The 24,379-nt window shown below is 44.8% G+C and overlaps 1 protein-coding gene across 1 annotated transcript; it reads left to right on the top strand.

Annotated features, from left to right (window-relative positions):
- The first annotated feature begins 17,767 nt into the window (after positions 1–17,767).
- Positions 17,768–24,097, top strand: LOC109744211 (uncharacterized). Its single transcript, XM_020303306.3, has 10 exons — positions 17,768–17,960; positions 18,101–18,205; positions 20,422–20,483; positions 20,578–20,661; positions 20,752–20,783; positions 20,876–20,957; positions 21,930–22,158; positions 22,758–22,985; positions 23,180–23,472; positions 23,576–24,097. The coding sequence occupies exons 1-10, from the start codon at positions 17,928–17,930 to the stop codon at positions 23,886–23,888; spliced, it is 1,461 nt and encodes a 486-aa protein (XP_020158895.1). The 5' UTR covers positions 17,768–17,927; the 3' UTR covers positions 23,889–24,097.
- The last annotated feature ends 282 nt before the right edge of the window (positions 24,098–24,379 follow it).

The following is a 24,379-nucleotide window of genomic DNA, read 5'->3' as shown; positions in this document are numbered from 1 at the left end:
GAAGGGATTGACAACCCCTTTTTCACGTTGAGTGCAAGTGTTTGTTAGTTCGCACCTACCCCCTTGGACGCGCCTACCCCCTGGGCGCGCCTAGTGGGCTTGTGGGTCCCACAGGGACCCACTCACTTATCCCAACCGCCCACTCACTTCTTCCACCTCCAAAAAATCACCATCTCCTTCAAACCCGTGTTCTTGCTCATTTGCGTGCAAATTTCTATCTCCTTGCTCGGAACTCCATTTCCAAAACTGTTTTGGGGGATTACTCCTTGGTATGTGACTCCTCCAATGGTTCAGTTAGTTTTTGTTCTAGTGCTTTATATTTTACATTTTTTTTGCTACTACGGTGACCATGTATTTGAGATTGCATCTTGAATTTGTATGGTCCAAAGTAGTTTTGATGCATGATATAGCTCCTAGACACTTGTGGTAGTAGTTGCTATCAATTTTGTTGAGTTTTGTTCACTTTTATTCTGAGGTACCAAAAATTTCAGAAAATTTTCAGAGGAAGAAAAATGTTTAGGAACATGTTCCAAGGTGGTTCTTCGAGCAAGAGCTCTCCAAGGCTTGCAATACGTGAGTCAGACCTCGAATCACCATGGGAAGCTCTTGTGCACCCGTGCGAATGGCCATCGGACTCCTTCATGATTCGAGCCAGTATTAAGGAGGAGTTTGATATGTACATGCACAATGCCGGGTTGACGGACTTCGTGTCAGATAAGTGCCCGCAATACTATAATCTCACCGATTCTTTTGTGCGGAAATTCGAGTGCGTGTATCATCGCACTTCACATGATGTTATCTTCAACTTATATGAAAATCATTTTCGCATGGACATCGAGGAATTTAGTGAAGTTTGTAAAATTCCTTGCTGGGGGGACATGCATTGAGCCTCGCAAATCTGATTGTAATGAATTTCTACTGAATATTACTAGGGGTGAAACTAGAGGCATAACACATGTCACTATGGGGAGCATTCATTTTCCTGCTATAAATTATTTTGCTCTGTTCATAGGTAGATGCATTAATGCTAAACATGGCCATAGTCATCTTTGCGCCCCGATTTGAGCATTCTTAAGAGTGAAGTGCTGAGAGATAGAGAATTTAACATGGGGTCCACTATTGCACGTCGTTTACATAATAAGGCCTTAGTTGGTGATTTCTTTAATGGAATTTATGCTACTCGCTTAGCTGCTCATCTTGGTGTACCCATCAAAGAAAATGATACCCTGTTACCACCTAGTTTTCTTGATTATGATGCAACGTCACCAGTTTCTTGAGTGGAACGACCCACCATTCCGGTACAGACTAATTTTTAAGAGTAATGCTACACCTACGTAAATAGTTTTACGTAACTTACGTAGTGACTTGTGTGGCATTTTTGTTGGATAAAATTATGGGAGGGGGGCCCGCCCATTTGAAATCAGGGGGTGGAGAGATTTGTTAGGAAGGTTACATAGATGGAGCACGTAGGATTACCTAGATCTAGCATTTTTAAATTTTTAACAGGCGTCGTGTCTTCCATATTACTTTGCCTGCTCCTGCCTTCTTTAATGTTCAGGAAAAACAAAGACACTATATACTTAAGGAGGAGGAAAAGGAGTCCGAGAGGGCAAAGGAGACCGCTCGCCTTAATGAGGCAGCCCGCTAGGCTGTGGCAACTGCACTCTAGTAAAACCCGAACTATGACTACGGGTATTATCCAGGCCACCAGTGGTCGTAGACCAACTTAGGACAAAGGCCTAAGCTTGGGGGAGTATGTATTTCTCACTGACATTACATTCATGTACCACACATTCATTCCAATTGTCGGTGTTCATCCTTTTACATTATATATCCATGTTAGTTTTATTTCCGCTTTCTTCTTGTGTGTTTGAAAAACTTTGAAAATCCAAAAATATTTGTCGCTTCTTTTTGGTTTTTCTTTCTTGTTTAGTAGTTCTTAGAATTAAAAGAAAACCCAAAAACATTTCTCGTCTTCTTTTGTTTGTTGGGATCTTTCCCGTGTAAGTAGTTTTTCTCATCTTGTTTTTCTTTGTTAGTTAGTTTTCTTCAGAGAAACCAAAAAATCCAAAAATATTTCAGTGTGGCTCTGTAATTCTTTTCTTTTCTTTGATTTGTCATAAGGAGAAGACCACGATGAAAACGATGAGTGGCTCTCATATGCATTATTGTTGATCTAATAAAGAGTATGTATTACCTTGTCTTCTCCTTTGAATAAAATGTTTCCAGATCCCAGCTTAGTCCACGGCACATTGGCACTATTATTATTTTCAAATCACTCGGTCGTGCAAGTGAAGGCCAATAATGAAGATGATTTGATGAAGTGATTGCGGTGAAGGAAAGTTGGTATGACCTCCTCTTGTTTTTGTTTTTGTAAATATGTTTAGCTCATCGTTCTTGATTTAATACATTATGAGTAAACATGTTTGTGATGACAATTAGAGATTATAGTTTCTCATGCCATGCTTAAACAACTAGGGGTGGATAATGGTTTATCTTGAGTGTCAACATGCATTAAAATAGTTATGATGTAGTATGATAATATGGTATCTCCCTCTGAATGATTCGAGTGGCTTGACTTGGCACATGTTCATACATGTAGTTGATTCAAAACCAACATAGCCTCCACGATATTTATGTTCATGGTGTTTGATATCCTACTCATACTCGTATTCAATGTTAATTATTCTCAATGTATGCTTATGACCATTTTCGCTCTCTGGTTGGTTGCTCCTCAATCCATTTGCCAGCCTTCGCGTGTACTAAGCAGGAATATTGCTTGTGCATCCAAATCCTTAAAACCAAAGTTGTTCCAGATGAGTCCACTATATCTACCCATATGTGGTATAACCCTGCCATTCCAAGTAAATTTGCATGTGTGATGCGGCTTGAAGCTACTCGGTATTTCCCCAAAGAGGAAGGGATGATGCAGCACAGCGGTGGTAGGTATTTCCCTCAGTTATGAGAACAAGGTTATCGAACCAGTAGGAGAACCAAGCAACACAAAGTAAACAACAGCTGCACACAAATAACAACTACTCACAACCCGATGTGTAAAAGGGGTTGTCAATCCCTTTCGGGCAGCGGTGCCTCAAGATAGGCAAACAGACGTGAATAAATTGTAGTAGATTGATAGATTGAACGCCAAATAAAATAAATAAGAATAAATTGCAGCAAGGTATTTTTGTATTTTTGTTTTAGTAGATCTGAAATAAAAGCAAAGGAAAATATATCGCAAAGGCAAATAATATGAGAAAGAGACCCGGGGGCCGTAGGTTTCACTAGTAGCTTCTCTTGAGAAAAATAGCAAATGGTGGGTGAAAAAATTACTGTTGGGCAATTGATAGAACTTCAAATAATCATGACGATATCCAGACAATGATCATTACATAGGCATCACGTCCAAGATTAGTAGACCGACTCCTGCCTGCATCTACTACTATTACTCCACACATCGACCGCTATCAGCATGCATCTAGTGTACTAAGTTCATGGAGAAATGGAGTAATGCAATAAGAACGATGACATGATGTAGACAAGATCTATCTATGTAGAGATAGACCCCATCGTTTTATCCGTAGTAGCAACGATACATACGTGTCGGTTCCCCTTATGTCACTGGGATCAAGCACCATAAGATCGAACCCACTACAAAGCACCTCTTCCCATTGCAAGATAAATAGATCAAGTTGGCCAAACAAAACCCAAATATCAGAGAAGAAATACGAGGCTACAAGCAATCATGCATAAAAGAGATCAAAGAAGCTCAAATACTTTCATGGATATAAAAAGATAGATCTGATCATAAACTCAAAGTTCATCGGATCCCAACAAACACACCGCAAAAAAGAGTTACATCATATGGATCTCCAAGAGACCATTGTATTGAGAATTCAGCGAGAGAGACGAAACCATCTAGCTACTAACTACGGACCCGAAGGTCTAAAAAGAACTACTCACGCATCATCAGAGAGGCACCAATGGAGGTGGTGAACCCCATTCGAGATGGTGTCTAGATTGGATCTGGTGGTTCTGGACTCTGCGGCGGCTGGAATTGATTTTCGTCGACTCCCCTAGGGTTTCTGGAATATTGGGGTATTTATAGAGCAAAGAGGCGGTCCGGGGGCACCCGAGGTGGGCGCACACTACTGCAGGATGATGCTAATGCGACACAATAATCGCAAACAGTGCGACGCAATAATCGCAAACGGTGCTTTATGAAAACCGTCAGAAATGATGTAAAACATTTGCGATGGAGGATGCATCAAACACCGTTCAGATTTTAGTTGTGTGTGCGATGCAGGGCATACGGTTCAGCTCAATTAACCGTTTGCGATGATGAGGAACAAAAGAAATGGGTAGCCAGATGATGGTGTGTGCGATGTGCAGCGTACGGTTCACTCAGATGAACTGTTTGTGATTAGGCAACACAAAAGAAACGGTCAGCACGATTCAAGGTGTGTGCGATATACGGCATGCGGTTCACTCAGATGAACTGTTTGTGTTGAGACATGAGAACAGAAACGGTTCAAATGAACAAGATGTGTGTGATACGAGGCAAACAGGTTTGTAATCAGAAACGTGTGCGAAGACCGATAAGAACACAGACGATTACTGCTAACAAGACGTGTGTGTTGTGAGCAAACGATTTCTGGTATACAATTGTGAGTGATTGATGAAAACATCACCGACGGGTTCCATTGTTTAGTCCGTGTGCGATGTGATTTTCTTTGTCCGCACATCATCTACGCTCTGTCTACAGAGCATCAACATATATACTTAAAAAGACAGCATTGCATAACCAAATTAAGCATAGAATTACACAAGTGACTACACACATAACATTTGCACACACCAAAGTAAGCAATTACATGCATACTAAAGTAGGAGAAACGAGGATCTAATCATCTACTTATTGTTGCGACAACGCTTGCCATTGCTCTGCTTCCGGCTGGATCCCTGGCCATTTTGGGGAAGGAGGGACTTCCTCATGTCAACGATCCGCCGGTACATGTCGTAGCTCGTGTACGCCTCCTTGGCCGTGTACACGACGTGAGCTTTGTCGAGTTTCTCCATCCAGGCTGAGTGCCAGGCACGCTTGTCCTTGTTGCACGAATCCTTCATGTCTCTGCAGATAGAATCATTATTTCTCTGAACATGGGCCGCCCCCAGTTATCAGCCGCCATCTAAAACATGTCTGGAATGTTGATGTTTGGGGTCCAATGGATCCCTATAGTTTGCCAACATCTTTTGCTGAACTCACATTCAAAGAACAGGTGCTTGTTGGTCTCCAAGGGTTCAGATGAGCAGAGTAGGCAAGCCTTTTCATCTCCAATGTCAAATTTTCTTCTGCACAAAAGGTCTCTGGTATTGATCCTATCCATGAACATCAGCCAGGCAAAAACTTTGTGCCTCATCATGCATCTTGTTTTCCATATTCCAACTATGTGTGCTGGTGGGTCTAGATTTGTGAAACAGAACCTGTAATATTTCCTTGGTTTGAAAGTTGTGTCTCCCCAGCAAAGAATCCAGTCATCTGTCTTCATCGGGTCCAGTACCAAGCATTCTAAGGATTCATTCAACGTGGCCAGTTCTTCCCTAGCTTCTAGAGATAGTGGCAGATGGAAATGCCTTCTCGGGTCTTGATCTTCCATGTAGTGGGCTATGGATATGTCCTCACTAATCGCAAAGGAGAAAAGACGCTTGTGTTGCTCCTGTAGCAATTCATCACTGACCCATTGATCTTTCCATAGCAGAATTGTGTCCCCCGCGCCTGGTACGCAGGTAGTGATTCCTCTGTATATGTCCATGAGTGATAAAATATCTCGCCACTAGAATGAACCACATCTTGGTTTTGTGTGAGGGGGAGCATCGTCGTAGTATTTTTGCCAGAGCAACATTACCCATGGTACGTCGGCCTTGTGTATAAACTTGTGTAAGTACTTCAACAGGTCGACTTGGTTTTGGATTTTGAGATTCATTACTCCAAGTCCGCCTTTCTTCTTCGACCTACATACCAGGTGCCCCGCGGCTAGCGAGTGTGTTCTGGCATCTCTATCTTGCACCTTTCTCCATAGACAATTTCTTCTTGCTCTGTCAAAAAGTTCAGTGATTTTGTCTGGGAGTTTCAGCACACAGATGGCAAAGGATAGCAGAGATGAAAGTGCATAATTTATATATTCGACCCTGCTGCCATAGGACTTTTACTCTTGTTTTGGACTCTAATTTGCATGATTTGAATGGAACTAACCCGGACTAATGATGTTTTCAACAGAATTGCCATGTGTTATTTGTGCAGAAATAAAAGTTGTCGAATTGGGATGAAAATTTACGAAGAATATTTTCATAATATATAAAAAATACTGGCGAAAAGAATTACCAGAGGGGGGCAACCCAGGCGCCACATGCCCAGGGGCACGCCCTCCACCCGAGGAGCGCCTCGCAGGCTTGTGGGCCCTTGGAGCCTCTGGGAACCCTAACTCCAACTCCATATATACCTATTCAGGGAGAACAAAAACCAGAGAGAAGGAATCATCATGTTTTATGATACGGAGCCGCCGTCACCTCCTATTCTTCATTGGGAGAGCTGGTCTGGAGTCTATTCGGGGCTCTGAAGGGTGGAATTTGTCGCCGTCGTCATCATCAACCCTTCTCCATCAACAATTCCATGATGCTCACCATCAGGAGTGAGTAATTCCTTCATAGGCTTGCTGGACGGTGATGGAGTTGGATGAGATTTTTCATGTAATCGAGTCAATTTGTTAGGGCTTGATCCCTAGTATTCACTATGTTCTGAGATTGATGTTGCTATGACTTTGCTATGCTTAATGCTTGTCATTAGGGCCCGAGTGTCATGATTTCAGATCTGAACCCTTTATGTTTTCATGAATATATTTTGAGTTCTTGATCCTATCTTGCAAGTTATATGCACCTATTATGTGTTATGATCCGTATACCCCAAAGTGACATTAGTTGGGATTCTTTTCGGTGATTGCCGTAGTTTGAGGAGTTCATGTATTCAGTATGTGTTAATGCTTTGTTCCGGTTCACTATTAAAAGGAGGCCTTAATATCCCTTAGTTTCCTTATGGACCCCGCTGCCACGTGGGGGTAGGACAAAAGATTTCATGCAAGTTCTTATCATAAGCATGTATGACTATGTACGGAATACATGCATGCCTACATTACATTGATGAGTTGGAGCTATTGTGTACCACTCTAGGTTGTGACTGTTATATGATGAATGTGTGACGCCCTCAATTCAATCGTACACTAATCATACACGCAAATGTGTACGATCAAGATCAGGGACTCACGGAAAGATATCACAACACAACTCTAGACACAAATTAAAATAACACAAGCTTCATATTACAAGTGAGGGGCCTCGAGGGATCTGATACGTCTCCGTCGTATCTACTTTTCCTAATGCTTTTCCTCTTGTTTTGGACTCTAATTTGCATGATTTGGATGAAACTAACCCAGACTGACACTGTTTTCAGCAAAACTACCATGGTGTTGTTTTTGTGCAGAAATAAAAGTTCTCGGAACGGGACAAAACTTTGCGAGGATTTTTTATACAATAAAGAGAATTTCTGGAGCCAAGAACCACCGGAGGGGGGCACCTGGGTGGGAACAACCCACCAGGGCGCGCCTGCCTCCCCAGGCACGCCCAGGTGCGTTGTCCCCACCTGGTGGCCCCGCAGACGCTAAAACCGACGCTATAAAATCCTATTTCCAGAAAAAATCAGGGAGAAAGAATTATCACGTTCCACGAGACGGAGCCACCGCTGTCTCCTGTTCATCATCGGGAGGCCAGATCTGGAGTCCGTTTGGGGCTCCGGAGAGGGGGATCTTTGATCTTTGTCATCACCAACCCTTATCCATCGCCAATTCCATGATGCTCCCCACTGGGGGTGAGTAAATCCTTCGTGGGCTCGCTGGTCGGTGAGGAGTTGGATGAGATTCATCATGTAATCTAGTTAGTTTTGTTAGGGCTTGATCCCTAGTATCCACTATGTTCTGAGATTGATGTTGTTATGACTTTGCCATGCTTAATGCTTGTCAGTTTGGGCCTGGGTGCCATGATTTCAGATCTGAACCGTTTTATGTTATCACCATTATATCCATGTTCTAGATCCTATCTTGCAAGTTATAGTCACCTACTACGTGTTATGATCCGGCAACCCCGGAGTGACAATAGCCGGGACCACTCCCGGTGATGACCGTAGTTTGAGGAGTTCATGTATTCATTGTGTGTTAATGCTTTGCTCCGATTCTCTATTAAAAGGAGTCCCTAATATCCCTTAGTTTCCTTATGGACCCCGCTGCCATGGGAGGGTATGAGAAAAGATGTCATGCAAGTTCTTTCCATAAGCACGTGTGACTATTTACGGAATACATGCCTACATTATATTTATGAACTGGAGCTAGTGCCGTATCGCCATAGGTTATGACGATCATATGGTGAATATCATCCAACAAATCATCGATCCAATGCCTACGATTTTCCTACATATTGATCTTGCTAAGTTACTACTGCTATTTTTACTGTTGCACTTGCTACAAAACTACTGCTTTGCTAGCGCTACTATTATCAAAACTATCATACTACTTTGCTACTAATCACTTTGTTGCAGATAATTAATCTCCAGGTGTGGTTGAATTGACAACTCAGCTGCTAATACTTGCAAGTATTCTTTGGCTCCCCTTGTGTCGAATCTATAAATTTGGGTTGAATACTCTACCCTCGAAAACTGTTGCGATCCCATATACTTGTGGGTTATCAGGCTCGAATACAGAAGCTTGAATACACAAGAGTCAGCGGAAGCAAGAATATCTGAGTACTGAGATAAGTTAAACAAGATCTACCTTAAGAAGGCTAGCACAAAAGCAACAACGATCAAAAAGGCAACTCCTCCTGCCTGGGAGCCTCCTAACTACTCCTGGTCGTCAGCGGTCTCCATGTGTAGGCTCCATTGGAGTAGTAGTAGTCGTCGGCGGTAGCATCTGGCTCCTGGGCTCCACCATCTGCTTGGAGCATCCGAGAAGGATGGAAAGAGGTGAAAAGGGGGAGCAAAGCAACCGTGAGTACTCATCCAAAGTACTCGCAAGCAAGGATCTACACTACATATGCATTGGTATCAAAAGAAATGGGTTGTATAGGTGGACTATACTGCAGAATGCCAGAATAGAGGGGAAAGCCTAGCCTGTTGAAGACTAGCATCTTCTTGAAGCCACCATTTTATAATTAGCAAGCATGTTGTAGCATTAACGCCCAGAGATCCTCTCTCGACTCCCTGCGAGAAAGCAATCCCGGAGCCATCATATCCATTCCACATCTCAGTATCTAGTTCTAATTGTAAAGATCGGAATATAATTCCGGGTCATCCTGTTATTGTGGACACAACTATTCGAATAGATTAACTTCCCTGCAGGGTGCACCACATTACCCAACACGATCTAAATCCTATGCGCAGGGGTCTTGGGCCCATCGCCCGTTGCACACCTGCATGTTGCGTGGGCGGCCGGTGAGAAGACCTAGCAGCCTCCATTACAAAGGAGGGTGCTTTATGCGGTCCAACCCGGCGCACGCCGCTCAGTCGCTGACGTCTGGAAAGCTTCAGCTGATACTACGACGTCGAGTGCCCATAACTGTTCCCGCGTGGTGGTTAATGCGTATAGGCCAGTGGCCGACTCAGATCAAATACCCAATCTCGTTAGTGGCTTGGGAGCGCAAGGTAACGATCAATGATCCACGATATGTGGTCCCGTCGCCCCGTCTCGTGGACTTACGGCAAGGGCTCGGAATGCCCGGCCGTGCCACGTAGAAATCTCGCGGGTACCCTCCAGGTCAACCAGACTACACATCAACTCGTGGGTATCCCTCGGCGCCGACCCAACTTCAGTAACATGGTTCTGTGGTAAAGTCAAAGTAACCGTGTGTCCGAAACAGCAAGGGGGAAACCCGAGGAATCACCCTCAGATGGATTCCCACTCGATGTAACCATTTGGAGGAATCACCCTCGATGGTCCACACTTGAGGGGTTGCACGACAAAGTCTTTATCGGGAGTGGTGAAAGAGGAATCACCCTCGATGACCACGACCGAATAGCTACAATACAGGGTTAACATCAGAAGTGCTGGCGAGGTATCACCCTCGGCACTCGATAATAACTTTGCAGAGTCGTACAACTAAGGGGGTGATGTGCGGTGTCAGGGCCTGGACGTCGATCAAGTTGATCGAGTCATCGAACATAAAGCGGGGCAACTAAGACAAGGTTAAGGGTCACTAACCAATCTATACTGAGCAGTTTAGAATAAGCAAGTAAGGTATGAAAGCAGGTAACAAAAACATGATATGCATCAAAATAGGAGCAATCAAGTACAATAGCAAAAATCTAATGCAAGCATGAGAGAGAATGGAATGGGCGATATCGGAATGATCAATGGGGTTTTGTTTGCCTGGAAGCTCTGCAGACAGATACGGACCCTCGAAGGTGAAGTAGTCGATCACTGGTTCAACCGCGGTCTCGGGGTCTACCGAAAAGAAGTAACGGAGGGGGAACATAATAAATAACAGAGCAATCAAAGTATCACAAAGCATAATATGGCAATATGCGATGCTAGGGGTGACCTAACACAGTACTACACGTTGAAGACGGAGAGGGAAAACATCCAGAGGGGTTTTCCTGGCATTCGGCATTTTTCGGACAGATGAAAAGAGGGGGACGGTTCCATGTTCAACATGCTAGAGGCACGTGACAGATGAACGGATTGCATATTTGGATTCGTTGGATTTTTCTGAGCAACTTTCATATATAAATTATTTCCATCTGACCTACGGATTATTATATATAAGTTTTCAAAGTTTTAAATAATTTCTAAAAATCCTGGGATTAAATTAATTCCAAAATATATTAAATACTAAAAGCTATGTGTATGTGTGGATGACAAGGGGGCCCAGTTGACTGGGTCAACTGCCCAGTCAGCAGAGGCTGACTGGTGGGGCCAGGGGGCTGAGTCAGCAGCCCAGTCAGCAGTCAACAATTTGACTGTTGACTGGTCAAAGGGCTGACTGGTGGTCCACCTGTCAGTGATACTAGATTGTTTTAATTAGAGTTAAGCTAATCGCTATAGTGCCTGGACCCACATGTCACTGTCACCTTTTATTTAAAGGGGGATTATTTAGAAGGGGGGTCCCATTTGTCATACACTAGGGGGCTAAGTAGCAGACTAATTAACCCCTGATTAGGGGGGGCACATCAGCCGGACGGTGTTTAGCCGCTGGCGACCTCTGTACACGGCGAAGGCACTCCGACAGGCCACAAAAGCGGCGGTGGAGGGCACCAGCGAGTTGCCCTCGCTCGTGCGCGTCCAGAGGAGGTCGCGGTAGGACGGGGGTGACCGGGATCGCGCTGGTGACGGGCAGAGGCTGGAGGCGCGCGCGTGCGGCAGTGGGCGCAACCGAGCGGAGCGGGTGTGGCCTGGTGCGGCGGGCTCGGAGGTGGCAGCGGTCGGGCGCGGGCGTGCGGAGGAGCGGCAGTAGCACAAGGCAGCAGTGGCGGCAGTAGCACAAGCAGCAGCAGAAGTAGCGCAGCAGGAGCAGCAGCTATGGTTGCGAGTGCCCGTGAGGCAAGGCGCCAGGCGTGTGCGGGGTGGTACCACCGGGAGGAATTAATGTGGAGGCAACGGTCGAGAATTGAGTGGCTAACAGTGGGTGACAAGAATACGAGATTTTTCCACCTGAGGGCTAGCATGAGGAGGAAAATGAGTATGATCAAGGCGTTGGCAAATTCATTAGGGGCTATTATTGTTGACCCGGCTGAACTGAAAGTGATGGTGGCAGATTTTTACAAGGACCTATACACATCTGAAGGGGTTACTGATGTTGATCGGGTCATCCAGCATGTACCGACCAAGGTTACTCAACAGATGAATGAGGGTCTTTTGGTGCCATATACTAAGGAAGAAGTGAAGACATCACTTTTCCAGATGTTCCCTACATAGTCCCCGGTCCCAGATGGGTTTCCCGCACATTTTTACCAGAGGCATTGGGACTTATGTGGGGACCAGGTCACCAACGCCGTCCTCAGAATTGTGAGCGGAGAGGAAAGTGCAGAGAGTGTGAATGACACAGTCCTCGTATTAATCCCAAAGGTGATAAATCCGACCCTCTTAACTCAGTTTTGCCCCATTAGCTTATGTAATGGCATATACAAAATTGCTTCGAAAATGGTTGCAAACATGTTGAAAGTCATTCTGCCAGATATCATATTAGAGGAGCAGTCAACTTTTGTCCCTGGCAGATTGATAAGAGATAACATCATATGTGCCTATGAGTGTCTACACTTTATGAAGCGAAGTAAGGCAAAATCCAACCGTTTTTGTGCTCTGAAGCTGGATATGATAAAGGCATATGACAGACTGGAGTAGCCTTATCTTAGAGCTATCATGGTAAAGTTGGGTTTCAGCCAACAATGGGTAGATATTGTGATGAGTATGATCAGTTCAGTCTCTTTCTTAGTACAGTTCAATGGTGAGAAGCTAGAGAGTTTTAAACCATCTCGTGGTATACGACAGGGAGATCTGATCTCCCCCTACCTCTTCTTGATTGCAGCAGAGGGCCTTTCATGCCTCCTAAAAACTAGTTCTCAATTGTCAGCACTCGGCAGGATCAAGGTGGCACCTACAGCTCCAATTGTAAACCACCTCCTGTTTGCGGATGATAGCCTGCTGCTTTTCAAGTCAAGTGTGGAGGGGGCAGTGGCAGTATCAAACCTGTTGGATACGTATTCCAACGCCTCAGGACAGCGAGTCAACCGTGAGAAATCATCCATTTATTTCAGCAAGGGCTGCCCTCAAGTGGTAAGAGATAACATTAAAAACATGCTCAATGTGCAGGATGAATCTTTGAGCGAAAGATACCTTGGGATGGCAACAGATGTGGGACAATCGAAAATGGGCACTTTCAGATATCTTAGAGACAGGGTGTGGGAAAAGGTTAAAGGCTGGATGGAGAAGCTCCTATCGTCTACAGGCAAGGAGGTCTTGATTAAGGCTGTGACCCAGGCACTGCCGGTATTTTCGATGGCATGTTTCAAGCTACCAAGGGGATTATGTGAGAATATCATGGCCATTATTCGACAGTTTTGGTGGGGAAGTAAGGCAGGAAAGAGGAAGCCGAGTTGGGTGGCCTGGGATGTCATGACAAGGCCAAAGCATTTGGGCGGACTAGGTTTTCGTGATATGGAGATTTTCAACCTAGCGTTGCTAGCTAGACAGGCGTGGAGAGTAATGAACAATCCTAACTCCCTCAGTGCTAGAATCCTGAAAGCGGTGTACTTCCCTGATACTACACTACTGGAAGCCGAATTAGGAGGAAGACCATCTCCGATTTGGCGGACAGTGCTAGACGGGAGAGATATGCTGAGATTGGGAATCATCCGTCGAATTGGGAATGGAAGATCAACCGAGATATGGCAACATAACTGGCTCCCGAGACAGGGGATGATGAGACCCATCACGTCTCTAACCCCGAACCCTCCGAGATACATATCGCAGCTCATCACACCGGCGATGGCCGCCTGGGACGAGACGGTGGTTCGAACAGTTTTTCTGCCAATAGATGCAGAGGCCATATTGCGTATCCCATTATGCACAAGAAATATCAATGACTTTTGGGCATGGAGTGGAGAAACAAGAGGCTTCTTTTCTACCAAATCAGCATATAGAATCATATTAAACACCAAGATGACCAGAGAAAACTGGATTGATGAGACAACGGGCACATCAGGGTCAGAGCGGGAAAGTAACGCTTGGTCTACCCTGTGGAAGGCAGAAGTTCCACCCAAGATGAAGCTTTTCCTCTGGAGACTCGCGAGAAGTTCAATGCCCACCGCGGATGTGCTCGAACACCGGCATATGGCTGATTCAGCAGCGTGCAAGATATGTAGAGCTCCTGATTCTTGGCTACACACCATGCTTGACTGCACAATGGCTCGCTGCATTTGGTCTCTAGCGGATGAGGATCTAGTCCAGGAGATGAGCCAGCATACCAGCAGTAATCCGCGGGACTGGTTGTTTGCTATGAACGAAGCGCTGACAGCGGACATGTTCATGCGTATGGCGGTCACACTTTGGGATATTTGGAGTGCGAAGAGGAAAGTTGTGTATGAAGACATCCACCAGAGACCGTTGTCCACCCACCTATTCATACAGTCATGTTTGGCAGACATATACACTCTGAGGAAGCCATCGCCGGTGGGAGGAAGCACCAGAGTACAACACGCTTCTCATTGGATTGCCCCCCGTCCAATATGATGAAGATCAATGTGGACGCTGCAGTAGCCGGGAGATCGGGAGTGGGAGCAGTGGCAACTATTGCCAGGGACAGTGGAGGATATTTTTTGGGTGCCTCAACCTTTGGCTTCAAATCCATCACGGATCCCACCACTCTTGAAGCACTTGCGGTTAGAGAATCATTGGCATTGGCAGACGATTTACAGCTCTGCTCTATTCAGGTGGCATCTGACTGCAAGATTGTGGTTGACGACATCAAGCAGCAGAGCGGAGGGGGTTATGGTGCAATTATTCATGAAATACTAGAACACTCTCGTAGTTTTACCTCTTGTATTTTTGCTCATGAGTTTAGGAGCTCGAATGTCGAGGCTCACAATTTAGCGAAGCATGCTTTAAAGTTAGGGGGTGGCCGCCATGTCTGGTTAGGACATCCCGGTAACATCTCTTTCATCCCTATAACTTTCGTGACGGATCAATAAAAGCTCCGTGAATTGTCTCAAAAAAAGCAAGCGCCTCTTCTCTGCTGCGTTCAAATCACGGGGCAGGCGCCGATTAGGTAATGGAGTAAGCTATTTTTTTCTACTGAATCAAGGGCTAATTAGATTAGATTGGACCCGCGATTTTTTAGTTACTTGTATGAGCTGGTCCATTACTGGAGTAATCAATATAATTTTTTAACTGTCAAGAGATTTGATGGAATCTGATAAGCTTTTTATAATGCATGAATTATGGGATGCCTGTGATCATACAGTCACTTGACTGAAGAATGTAATCATTTGTTGTTGCTTAATGCATAGAACCCAGCGCCAAGGTGGTACTGCTAAATCAAAAGGTACAAATTTTCTTTTATCGTCTATGGGCTCTCAGCTGCCAATATTTTGTTCCTTGTCTTCCTCTTTTTTATGCAAATAGTGTTGTAGATAAGCTACTATGCGACTTTCAATCATGTTCATTCCAACTGCTAGCTTGGACGGTATTTCAACTCAGGATCCTTAAAAAGGTAACATCTGAACCTCTTCTCAGTTAAACCATGCCCTTCTCATATTTAAAAACTTCTAATTATGGTTACAGAAATTCACCCAAGTGAATATGTTTATATGGTATTTTCACAAAAGGATGGAAATGAAGCCTTTAAGTAGCAAGACATATTGCAAGTAGAACACGGGATTGGTGATTCTCACTTGACGCGGATTATAAACCTCTGTTCTTACCTTGGTGTGAAAAAATCTAGGGGTAATAAAGAGTTTTTGGTGACCCCTGGATGGAGATGAGGTTCAATATAATTTTAGGTAAAAATGTTACCGTGCATGGTATTGTTGAAGCAGGTTTCTTCAACTTCAACTTTAAAAGTACATAATCAGAATTGAAGTCTTGGATAGAGTCATAGTTAAACTTTGTTTTGTTCAACTTGAATGAGCCTTCATGTCTATCATCGTTCAACATAATTTTCAGTAAAATATGCAGGTTCCTTGAACTTCTACTTTAGAAGTATATTTATAATTGAAGTCTTGGATTTAGTCATAGCTAAGTGTGTTTTCGTCAACTCGAATCATTCTCGTTTTAGAATGCTTAGATATTAGTACAAGCTTAATGGGTGTTTACTGTTTGCATTATGCATTTAGTTTTACAGTTATGTGAATGGCCACATGAAGTCCCCCCCCCCCCCCCCGAAATTCCTGTGATGTGTAGTTATGTGTGGTATTTTAATAAACAAGTGGTGTATACTAAAGATTTTTGTTATTACCAAGGAGAAACTTGATCACCTCTTTTGTTGGAAAGGTCAGTAATATTTGTTTGTTTCGTGTTTGGTTGTATGATTTCGATAAGATCTTTGTTGTGTGATTATCAATAACCTTACATGTTTATCAATTTTGGAAATAAGAAGCGTTGCATGTTTTGAGAAGGAATCTTTTATCTTCCTAATTTGTTTTTATTAATCATTATATGGATAAGTTATCCAGAATTAATTCCATTTTCTTGCATATGTATATTTACAAACATTCTATTATTCCATCAAATAAATGGACATGTGTAACAGTGAGCTCATCAAAGAAATCTTGGACAAATAACCGATGCTAAGAAACTATGAAAAAATTATATATGACCATAGTTTTCAGTTCTTATTCTATTTGGTGTATCTTTGTTTTAGAAACCAATACAACATCAATAGAGATAGAAGCATATCACTTAAATTGCAAAATGATGTGAGAAAATGCATTATACTAAAAAAATGGACACATATTTCTTTCTATCCTTAACTACTAAACTACCGAGATAAAATGGACGCAGCAACGCACGCCAACAATGATCTAGTATCTAAAAAAGCCCGCAGATCAGGACCACCCTTGAGCGTGGAGATCGTCTGAGCCCTTCCCGCCGCGCCTCGCGTCCTTCGTTGTCGACCACCAAGCTCAACCGCGTTAGCACCCACAACAACACCTCAAGCTGCAAGTAAGATGCCAGCATACATGTTGGGACTTCAACCAGACGGGGATCCGTCGGATGAGCCACTCCAGATCACCACCATGACCAATACACCATGGCCCATAGCCCGAGGCCGCTGCCCTGGCTTCTTGCTCGCGCCCCAAGCGCTGAATGCCACCGCTGCCGCAGCCCCCACACAGCTCTGCACCATCCACACCCAGATCAGATCAGGCGGCATGACACACACCACCGGCAACAGCCACCACGCTGCAACTCCCACGCGAGAGTAGCAGCTCTCCCGCACCACCCTCACCAATGCAAGTAGGCACCACTGCCGGCGTACCGAAGGTGCCGCAAGTTGCCAGCCGCAGCCGCCGCACCTCAGGTCCAGAGAGGACCCAGAACGGGCCCATGCCCATGCATGCAGCCCCAAGTCAACGACGCCACACCACCACACGCATCACTGCGCCGCCACTCCCAGGCACCGCCGACCCGAGGCAGCCACCACGACGCGATGGATGAATCCGCCGCAGCCATGCCGCCACACCAGATATGTGCGTGCTGCCTCCCAGGGAGATGCCCCGCCGCCACGCTCCTTGGAGCCTGCCTGGTTTTCGCTAATAGGCTCCTCCGGCGGCGACGAGATGACGAGGATGGGGCGACCGGGGGGAAGGGGGCATGGCACCGCCAATGGGGTTGCCCGGTGTCGCCAGGAAGAGGCGACACATGGAGTAGGGGTGAGAATGGCATATATCGTGCACGGGGCATGTACACATATTTGTAACGGACGATATCATGAAGATAGAGAGCAATGCAAAAAATAACGTGCTACCACCAAATATCATGGATTAATATATACTATTAGCGTGTTATAAGATGCTATTAACAAAATATTGTATACTAATTTATTTAGCAAGGCATTCCTCGAAACGCTATAGCGCGTTAGCGACGGTATAACGCGGCGCATCGAACCTAACTATAGAGTGGAGATCGAGTTATATAGTACGTTTCCTGCAGTCGTACACGTAAAGAATAGAACACGTAATACAAGTACGAAGGCAGCAGATCTTTGCCAGTCCATCTGAGAGAGTCAAGGAAAGCTTCGTGTCGGTTTCAGAGTTACCGGTAGAGTTTACAGATCATCATTTTTTCCTGGCATCGTTCGTTCGATCCTCTTCCACCCCTGATCCATCCATTCCGGCCATGGACTCCAACGCCAACGGCGGGCGCAGCACGGTGAGTTCTTCCTCGTCCCGGGATTGCATCGATTTGGATCGAGCTCGACGAGATTTCTCGCGTCTCGACTCCATCTCCTCACACCGCAAGGAATCTCACTCAAGCTGCCTGGGATTTTGCCCTTGTGATGATGGGTACAGATGGTAGGGGAGATGGAGAGCAGCTTGGAGCGGGTCAGGCGGCAGCTCTCCTCCACCTCCACCCGCCATATCCTCCAGGGTCCTCTCTTGAAGCGATCCGATACAGTAATTTCTAACCCCCCCTTTCATTTCACACTTTCTTACTTGGATGGTTCTGGTTCTGGTTCTGGTCTACTAAATCCATACCTGACAAGTCCAGCCATTCAAGCTTTCAAATCGATCAACATGATGATGCCGTGTGGTGTTGAGTGTTGATGACAAGCTGCCAAGGGTGTTTGTTCTACTTTGTGTGCTTGTAGTTCGTCGATATTATGCTGTGAACTAGAAAATTTCGTCTCTCAAGCATGAAAACAGCCTTCTTATAACTGTAGTAAGGGCATCTCCAACGTGGACCTTCAAACCGCCTGCATCCGTTTGGACCAGGCGGATGCGGACCAGGCGGATGCGGACATGTTTTGCTATCCAACGCGGTAGTCCATCCATGCAGCAGTCCGGACATCCTTTTTCCCGCCGGCATTGAAGCGGCGCGCCGGCCGCTGCACGTGCCTTCTCTCCGCATTTAAAAGGCATCCTTCTGTCCGTTTCCCTCCATTAAACCAGTGTGTTTGTCGAGGAACCTACTCCGGCACCCGCATGCGAGTGCCACACGTCCGTCTGCCTACCGGCTGGCATTAAACACCCTGCCTCTTGGCGCGTGGCATCCCCCCGCTATTTAAACGTGGCCAGGCGCCCGACAACAACCGCATCACACCTGTCCTCTCCTGATCTCCTCCTTCGTGCACCACACCCGCCATGGCCTTGAGCTCCAAAGCCCTGTGGGACAGCCTCTCCGGTGATGAGAAGAAGGAACTCTCTGGTATTGCGGCCGGCTGGCAGGCTTGCCGAGCCAGCCGGATACAGGCTGGCTTGCTGGCGAGCTCTCCGGAGGGCAGCGACGTGGACGAGCCAATGGACGACTAGCCCGCGCCACCGCCCTCGGCGGTTCAGGCGGGCATCACCATGGGCGAGGCGCGTGCGCACTTCACTGACACGGTAATGGAAGAGCGGGAGGAGGCGTTCTGGCAGGCGCAGGCCGACTAGAGGTACAACCTCCGGCTCCTCATGAGCACCGACTCGCGGAGGAGCAAATCGCTGGAACGGGCATCATGGCGGACGTGGACGAGCAGAAGGCGCTGCTCCCGTCCTAACGTGCTGCCCGCGACATCCGCCACGAGCGATGGCGGCTCCGTGTCCTGCGAGCGGAGAAAGAAGCTATGCTTGTGGAGATCGACGCGACGGCGGAGGAATTTGACGACGACACCGAGGACGATGAGGCCGACACGTCCACGGCGCCACCAATAGCGAGGAAGAGTAGAACATGGGAGGCCGCCGGCGGTTGGGTCCCAGGAAGGCCACCGCCATCTTGCCGGGCCACACAACCAGTGAGCTTGCCCGCTTTGTGGAGGAGGAGGAGGCCACTATTCTTCCCCTCGTTGAAGCTAAAGCTAAACTTGGTGGGCTCATTACCGGCCGGTGAGCTTGCCCGCTTCGCGGAGGCTATTCTTCCCTTCCCGTTGAAGCTTCATTTCCTGGGGCTCACGACCGTCCGGTGAGCTTGCCCGCTTCGCGGAGGCTATTCTTCCCTTCCCGTTGAAGCTTCATTTCCCGGGGTTCATGACCGTCCGGTGAGCTTGCTGCCGGGCATGGGGAAGGCATGTCGTGGGAAATGGGCGTCGGCGATCTTTTAGACTAGGTTAGAATAGGGTTTAGTTGAAATATGTCGAAAATGTAATGAATGTGCTCCGGCTTAGATGAAAATCACCCGGCTTTATCTATTTTTTTTAAGTTTGAATGAAAGTTGTCCAGTTTGTTTAAATTTGCATCAAATATGACCGGACGTTTGTGGCTATCTTTGGATGGCTGGCTCCCGTATCAGAGTCCGGACCCATGTCCGGACCGGTCCATGGACGGATGCGGTGTACGTTTTAGGGGTCCGTGTTGGAGATGCCCTAAGTAGCAACAGGTGAACTTGTGCAAATTCTCATTCAAGGGAAGGAGCATACACACACTTCTGGTAATTAATTCAGGTACCACTAAGTTGCACATCTGGATGTAGGGCTGTCTACTGTGCAACCCCGCTGGTTGATGCAAAGTTAATGTTTGTTCCCTTTATGGTTTGTTAGCACAGTTTCTTGAATTTAAGACTTTGAGTTACTTAGTCGTCTCCATATTGTGTTCTGCTTTTGCAGTTATAGTAACAATGATGATACACAACAAATTGCTATTATATTCCAGCACATCCATTTTATTTGTTTGTGATAATTTTTTACTCCAATTGACAGCTAAGGAAATGGAATGAGCGGTGGGTTATACTTGATCCAGCTACTGGAAAGATGGAATACAAGTATGGACTGGAAGTTACACACTCCTTTCTTTTAAAAACAGATGAAGATTTGAAAAAGAGAATGCTAGATCTCATAATTTAACTAATGATTTAGGGTTCGTAGAAGTGATACAACTGTGAGGGGAATAATTGTGTTCGATTCAACAAGCACCGCCACTTTGTCACCTACCAACTTTCAGTATGATCTCTGCTTCATTGCTATTTCATTATTATTTTCAGACTTGTGGTAGTAAAAGCACTGAATGGCCTCATGTTTTACTTGATGCAGTGGACTGCCAAAATATGAAGGATGTTGTGTATGTATCCTTATGGAGTAGCTCTAGGTTATTTTGTTCGCTTTATTATCATATATGGGCTCGATCAATTGTTTTGTTAATTGACTAGTGTTATAGATATTGGGACTCCACAAAAAAAGGAGTACTTTCTTTGTGCAGAAACTCCCAGCGCTGCAAGAGCATGGGTATCTACTTTACAGTAAGCTTGTGTTCCGTGGCCTGTCATTGCACTTGATTCGACCGCTATTCATGGGATTACTAACAGATTTTTTATATATAGATTAAATGGATGTTGGAAGACCACCGTATTCTTTTTTATGATCTATTTCGAAACGAAGTGACGATTGATATGTTCTTGTAGTTAACATCGTTGAGAGAACCCATGCTCCCTTTTTACATAAACCCATATTAGTAAACACCTTTGCTTCTGTGGTTTACTGCATTTAATTTATCACTGACATAACACCTTCCCAGTCTAGAATATGCGGTTGTAACTCTAGAAGAACCCTAAAATGTATATTGGCATTTATACATGGGCCATGTGGCTCCATGCACTATCATCGCCATCAACACAACCCTCTCATATTCTTACTCTTAGAATTTCTCTACAAATTTCGAGCCACTTGGAGTGTGAAGAATTTAAGATATATTGCATGACATGTACCCTTATTTACATATTGTTCTGTATAAATTTGGTTTTCTCCTGAAACATCTCATGTTTCCATTAGTTCTGTTTGTTATTTGCTTACTAATGTGTAGAAATTGTGCTCAAGGAAAGCACCAATATGTAGTTGTTTCATCAAATGGTTGGGCGATTTGCTTTGCCTTGTTCGGAGGCACCCTCTTTAAATTCTTTGACCCTTTGCTCCCGAAGAACTGAGATGCACCCTTTGTTTCAAAACAATAACTGCTAGTGGCAATATGTGCCTACTTGTCCAACGTTAGGAACAAACTCGTGAAATATCAACTGCATAATTATGTAAATATGCTAACTCGTGAAATATCTGCTGCATAACTATGTAAGTAAGCTAACAGGCTATAATCTGGCTAAAGGCTTGCATTTGGTGCTTTCTGCTATTCTTTTTCCCTTTTTTTTGAGTTATTTTACTCGCTGTCCGTGGGGCTTTAGTACGACCCTTGAAACCTGATAAAAGTTCTTATCTACCTACAGTGCAACTCAATTGGTCCTACAGGCTCATAAACAGGCGGTGGATTCATTGGGTGGAAATGGTTCTGCAAAACTGGGAACAGTTGCTACTGTTGTGGCTGTGGCCAATGCAACTGCGATTGAAGCATCCAAAGAGGTAGAAGCAGCGATGAAGATCTCCCTGCGGGCAGCTTTAGGCTCAACTACAAATAAACTTAGTAAAGGTCAATTAGATGATCTCACAATCATGATGGTATGCTGTTCTTCAAACTATCAATGAAGGATTACCTAAATTAAAGTTTTGTCATTTTTGTTGCACAAGAAACTTATTGATGAATACAGGACCTCTTTTGTAGACAATTGATCTGACACCCAGTTGTCTCCTTTAAACAAAATACGAAAATATTCCTGATGTAGTCGGTTGATCTGCTATTCACTTGTTAGACCATGCTTCCTCCTAAAATAAGTGACTGATTAATTCCATAATCTATCAGACCAGTTGACTACTATGAGGCCGAGTTTCTGATAACAAACCAAATTTCTGATAAATTGAATCTTCACTTTGAAGCTTGAAAGCCATTTATAGTGTTGGTAAGACAGGTGAACATGCTTCAGCGTGTTTCACTGAACAACTATTGAGATGTAACTAGCAATCATGTGATGCGAAAGTTGGCAATATACTTGGAAGGCCATGCCAGAGCATTTGCTTCTCATACGATGGATGAAATTTAGTACTTTTTGTGCTGTCTTGTATGGTACTAGTTCTTGATCGTCTAAAATGTATATTTTTCTTTTGGATACTAAATTTTTTTCCTTTCCTTATTTGGGATGTGCTACACATTGTTACGACAGGAGACCCTTCGAGTTAAAGATGATGAACTGCACCAGCTATTGCAGGATATCCGTGCACGGGATTCCACCATCAGGGAGATTACAGATAAATTACAGGAGACTGCTGAGGCAGCTGAAACTGCTGCTTCTGCTGCTCATGCAATTGATGAAGCAAGAAGATTTTTATCTTCAGAACTTGAACGCCTGAAACAAGATCAGGAAAATCAAGTTGAATTGTCCTTGCTTAGGGTAACAACCACTTCGTGGATCTCTATACATTATATTCATCTTATAGTACATATTTGTTTCATACTTTTTACCCCCTATAGACCAAATTTTGTTTCTATGATTTACGTTTTATGCACCTGATGAGCACAGTTCATGTTAAGTATATGAACTGACACATTTATATTTTTAGTTTGAACTGGCTTTTATGTTAACAGCTAAGGGAATCAGAAGAAAAGTCAAAGCTTCTTGCTGAAGAAAGAGAGCATTTACTCAAGGAAAGAGATTCTGCTCTTCAAGAAGCTCAGATGTGGCGCTCTGAACTTGGAAAAGCTAGAGGAAATGCTGTCATTTTAGAAGCAGCTGTCGTGAGAGCTGAAGAGAAAGCTAGGGTTTCAGCAGCCGATGCTGACATGCGAATAAAGGAAGCTGTGAGTAAGCTCGAGTCTGCTGCGAAAGAAAAGGAAGAACTCTTAGCTCTCGTGGATGCTCTAAAATCACAAATACAAAGGTTCCGAGTACATCATATGCTATTTAATCTCTCTTGCTTCCTTGTAAAATGAGATTCTTCTAAAAGAAATTTGATGGATAATTTGGATATCTGTTGTTTGCAGGCAAGAGACTAGCACAAAACAAATCTGTGAGGAAAGGTCAGAGCTATGCTCTACTTCAAAGCACATGGACATGGACGACGATAACGTGGATAAGGCTTGTTTAAGCGATACAGACCTGATACCTATTGCGGAGAACATAGTCGAGTTGGATGACGAGGGAGTCGATATACGTACGATCGGGGACACGGAGTGGGAAAATCCTCATTCCTCTGAAGTATCTGATGTAAGGGAGGTGACCACAGAAGCTGAAGAAAACAGCTTGGATATTCCTGTTGATAGCCAGCCAGTTGCTGACGATACTTTCCAAGCCTAGACTGGACTTTTGCCATTCTTGTACACCATGACTTTTTGTACTAAAGTTTTTCATCTCGGTTCACAGCGAACATTCTTATAATCTTATTCCGTTTTCGCATTGACCCAGAGTTCTGTCACAGCTTTTGTTGCTCATCTGTAAACCTGAGTGAAACAAAAAGAAGAATTGGATCATCAAGTGTACCATTGGCGATCATGTTGAACAGTTTACACCTACTGTTGTAAGTTTTTCTTTTTGAAGGTCCGCTCTCCGGAATTTATTCAATCAGTGGTAGCCTATCCGAGTGTAGAAGACCACTCAGAAAGCCAAGGATTACAAAAGAGTATGTTACAACATTTTCTATGCCTAGAGCTTCTTTAGCGCACCCATGTGCTACATTATTTGCATTCCGGCTAACATACCGAAGCTCAAATCCCTGAAAACTAGGTAGTTCAGTTTGCATTTCCTGCAGAATATGAAAACCTATGAACGTCCTTCCAACCTTGCCTCCC

The sequence above is a fragment of the Aegilops tauschii genome, chromosome 2 (genome assembly GCF_002575655.3).
Source record: "Aegilops tauschii subsp. strangulata cultivar AL8/78 chromosome 2, Aet v6.0, whole genome shotgun sequence".
NCBI classification, from domain to species: Eukaryota; Viridiplantae; Streptophyta; class Magnoliopsida; order Poales; family Poaceae; genus Aegilops; species Aegilops tauschii.
The sequence above is the reverse complement of the archived record's forward strand: the minus strand, read 5'-3'. Positions and strand labels throughout refer to the sequence as shown.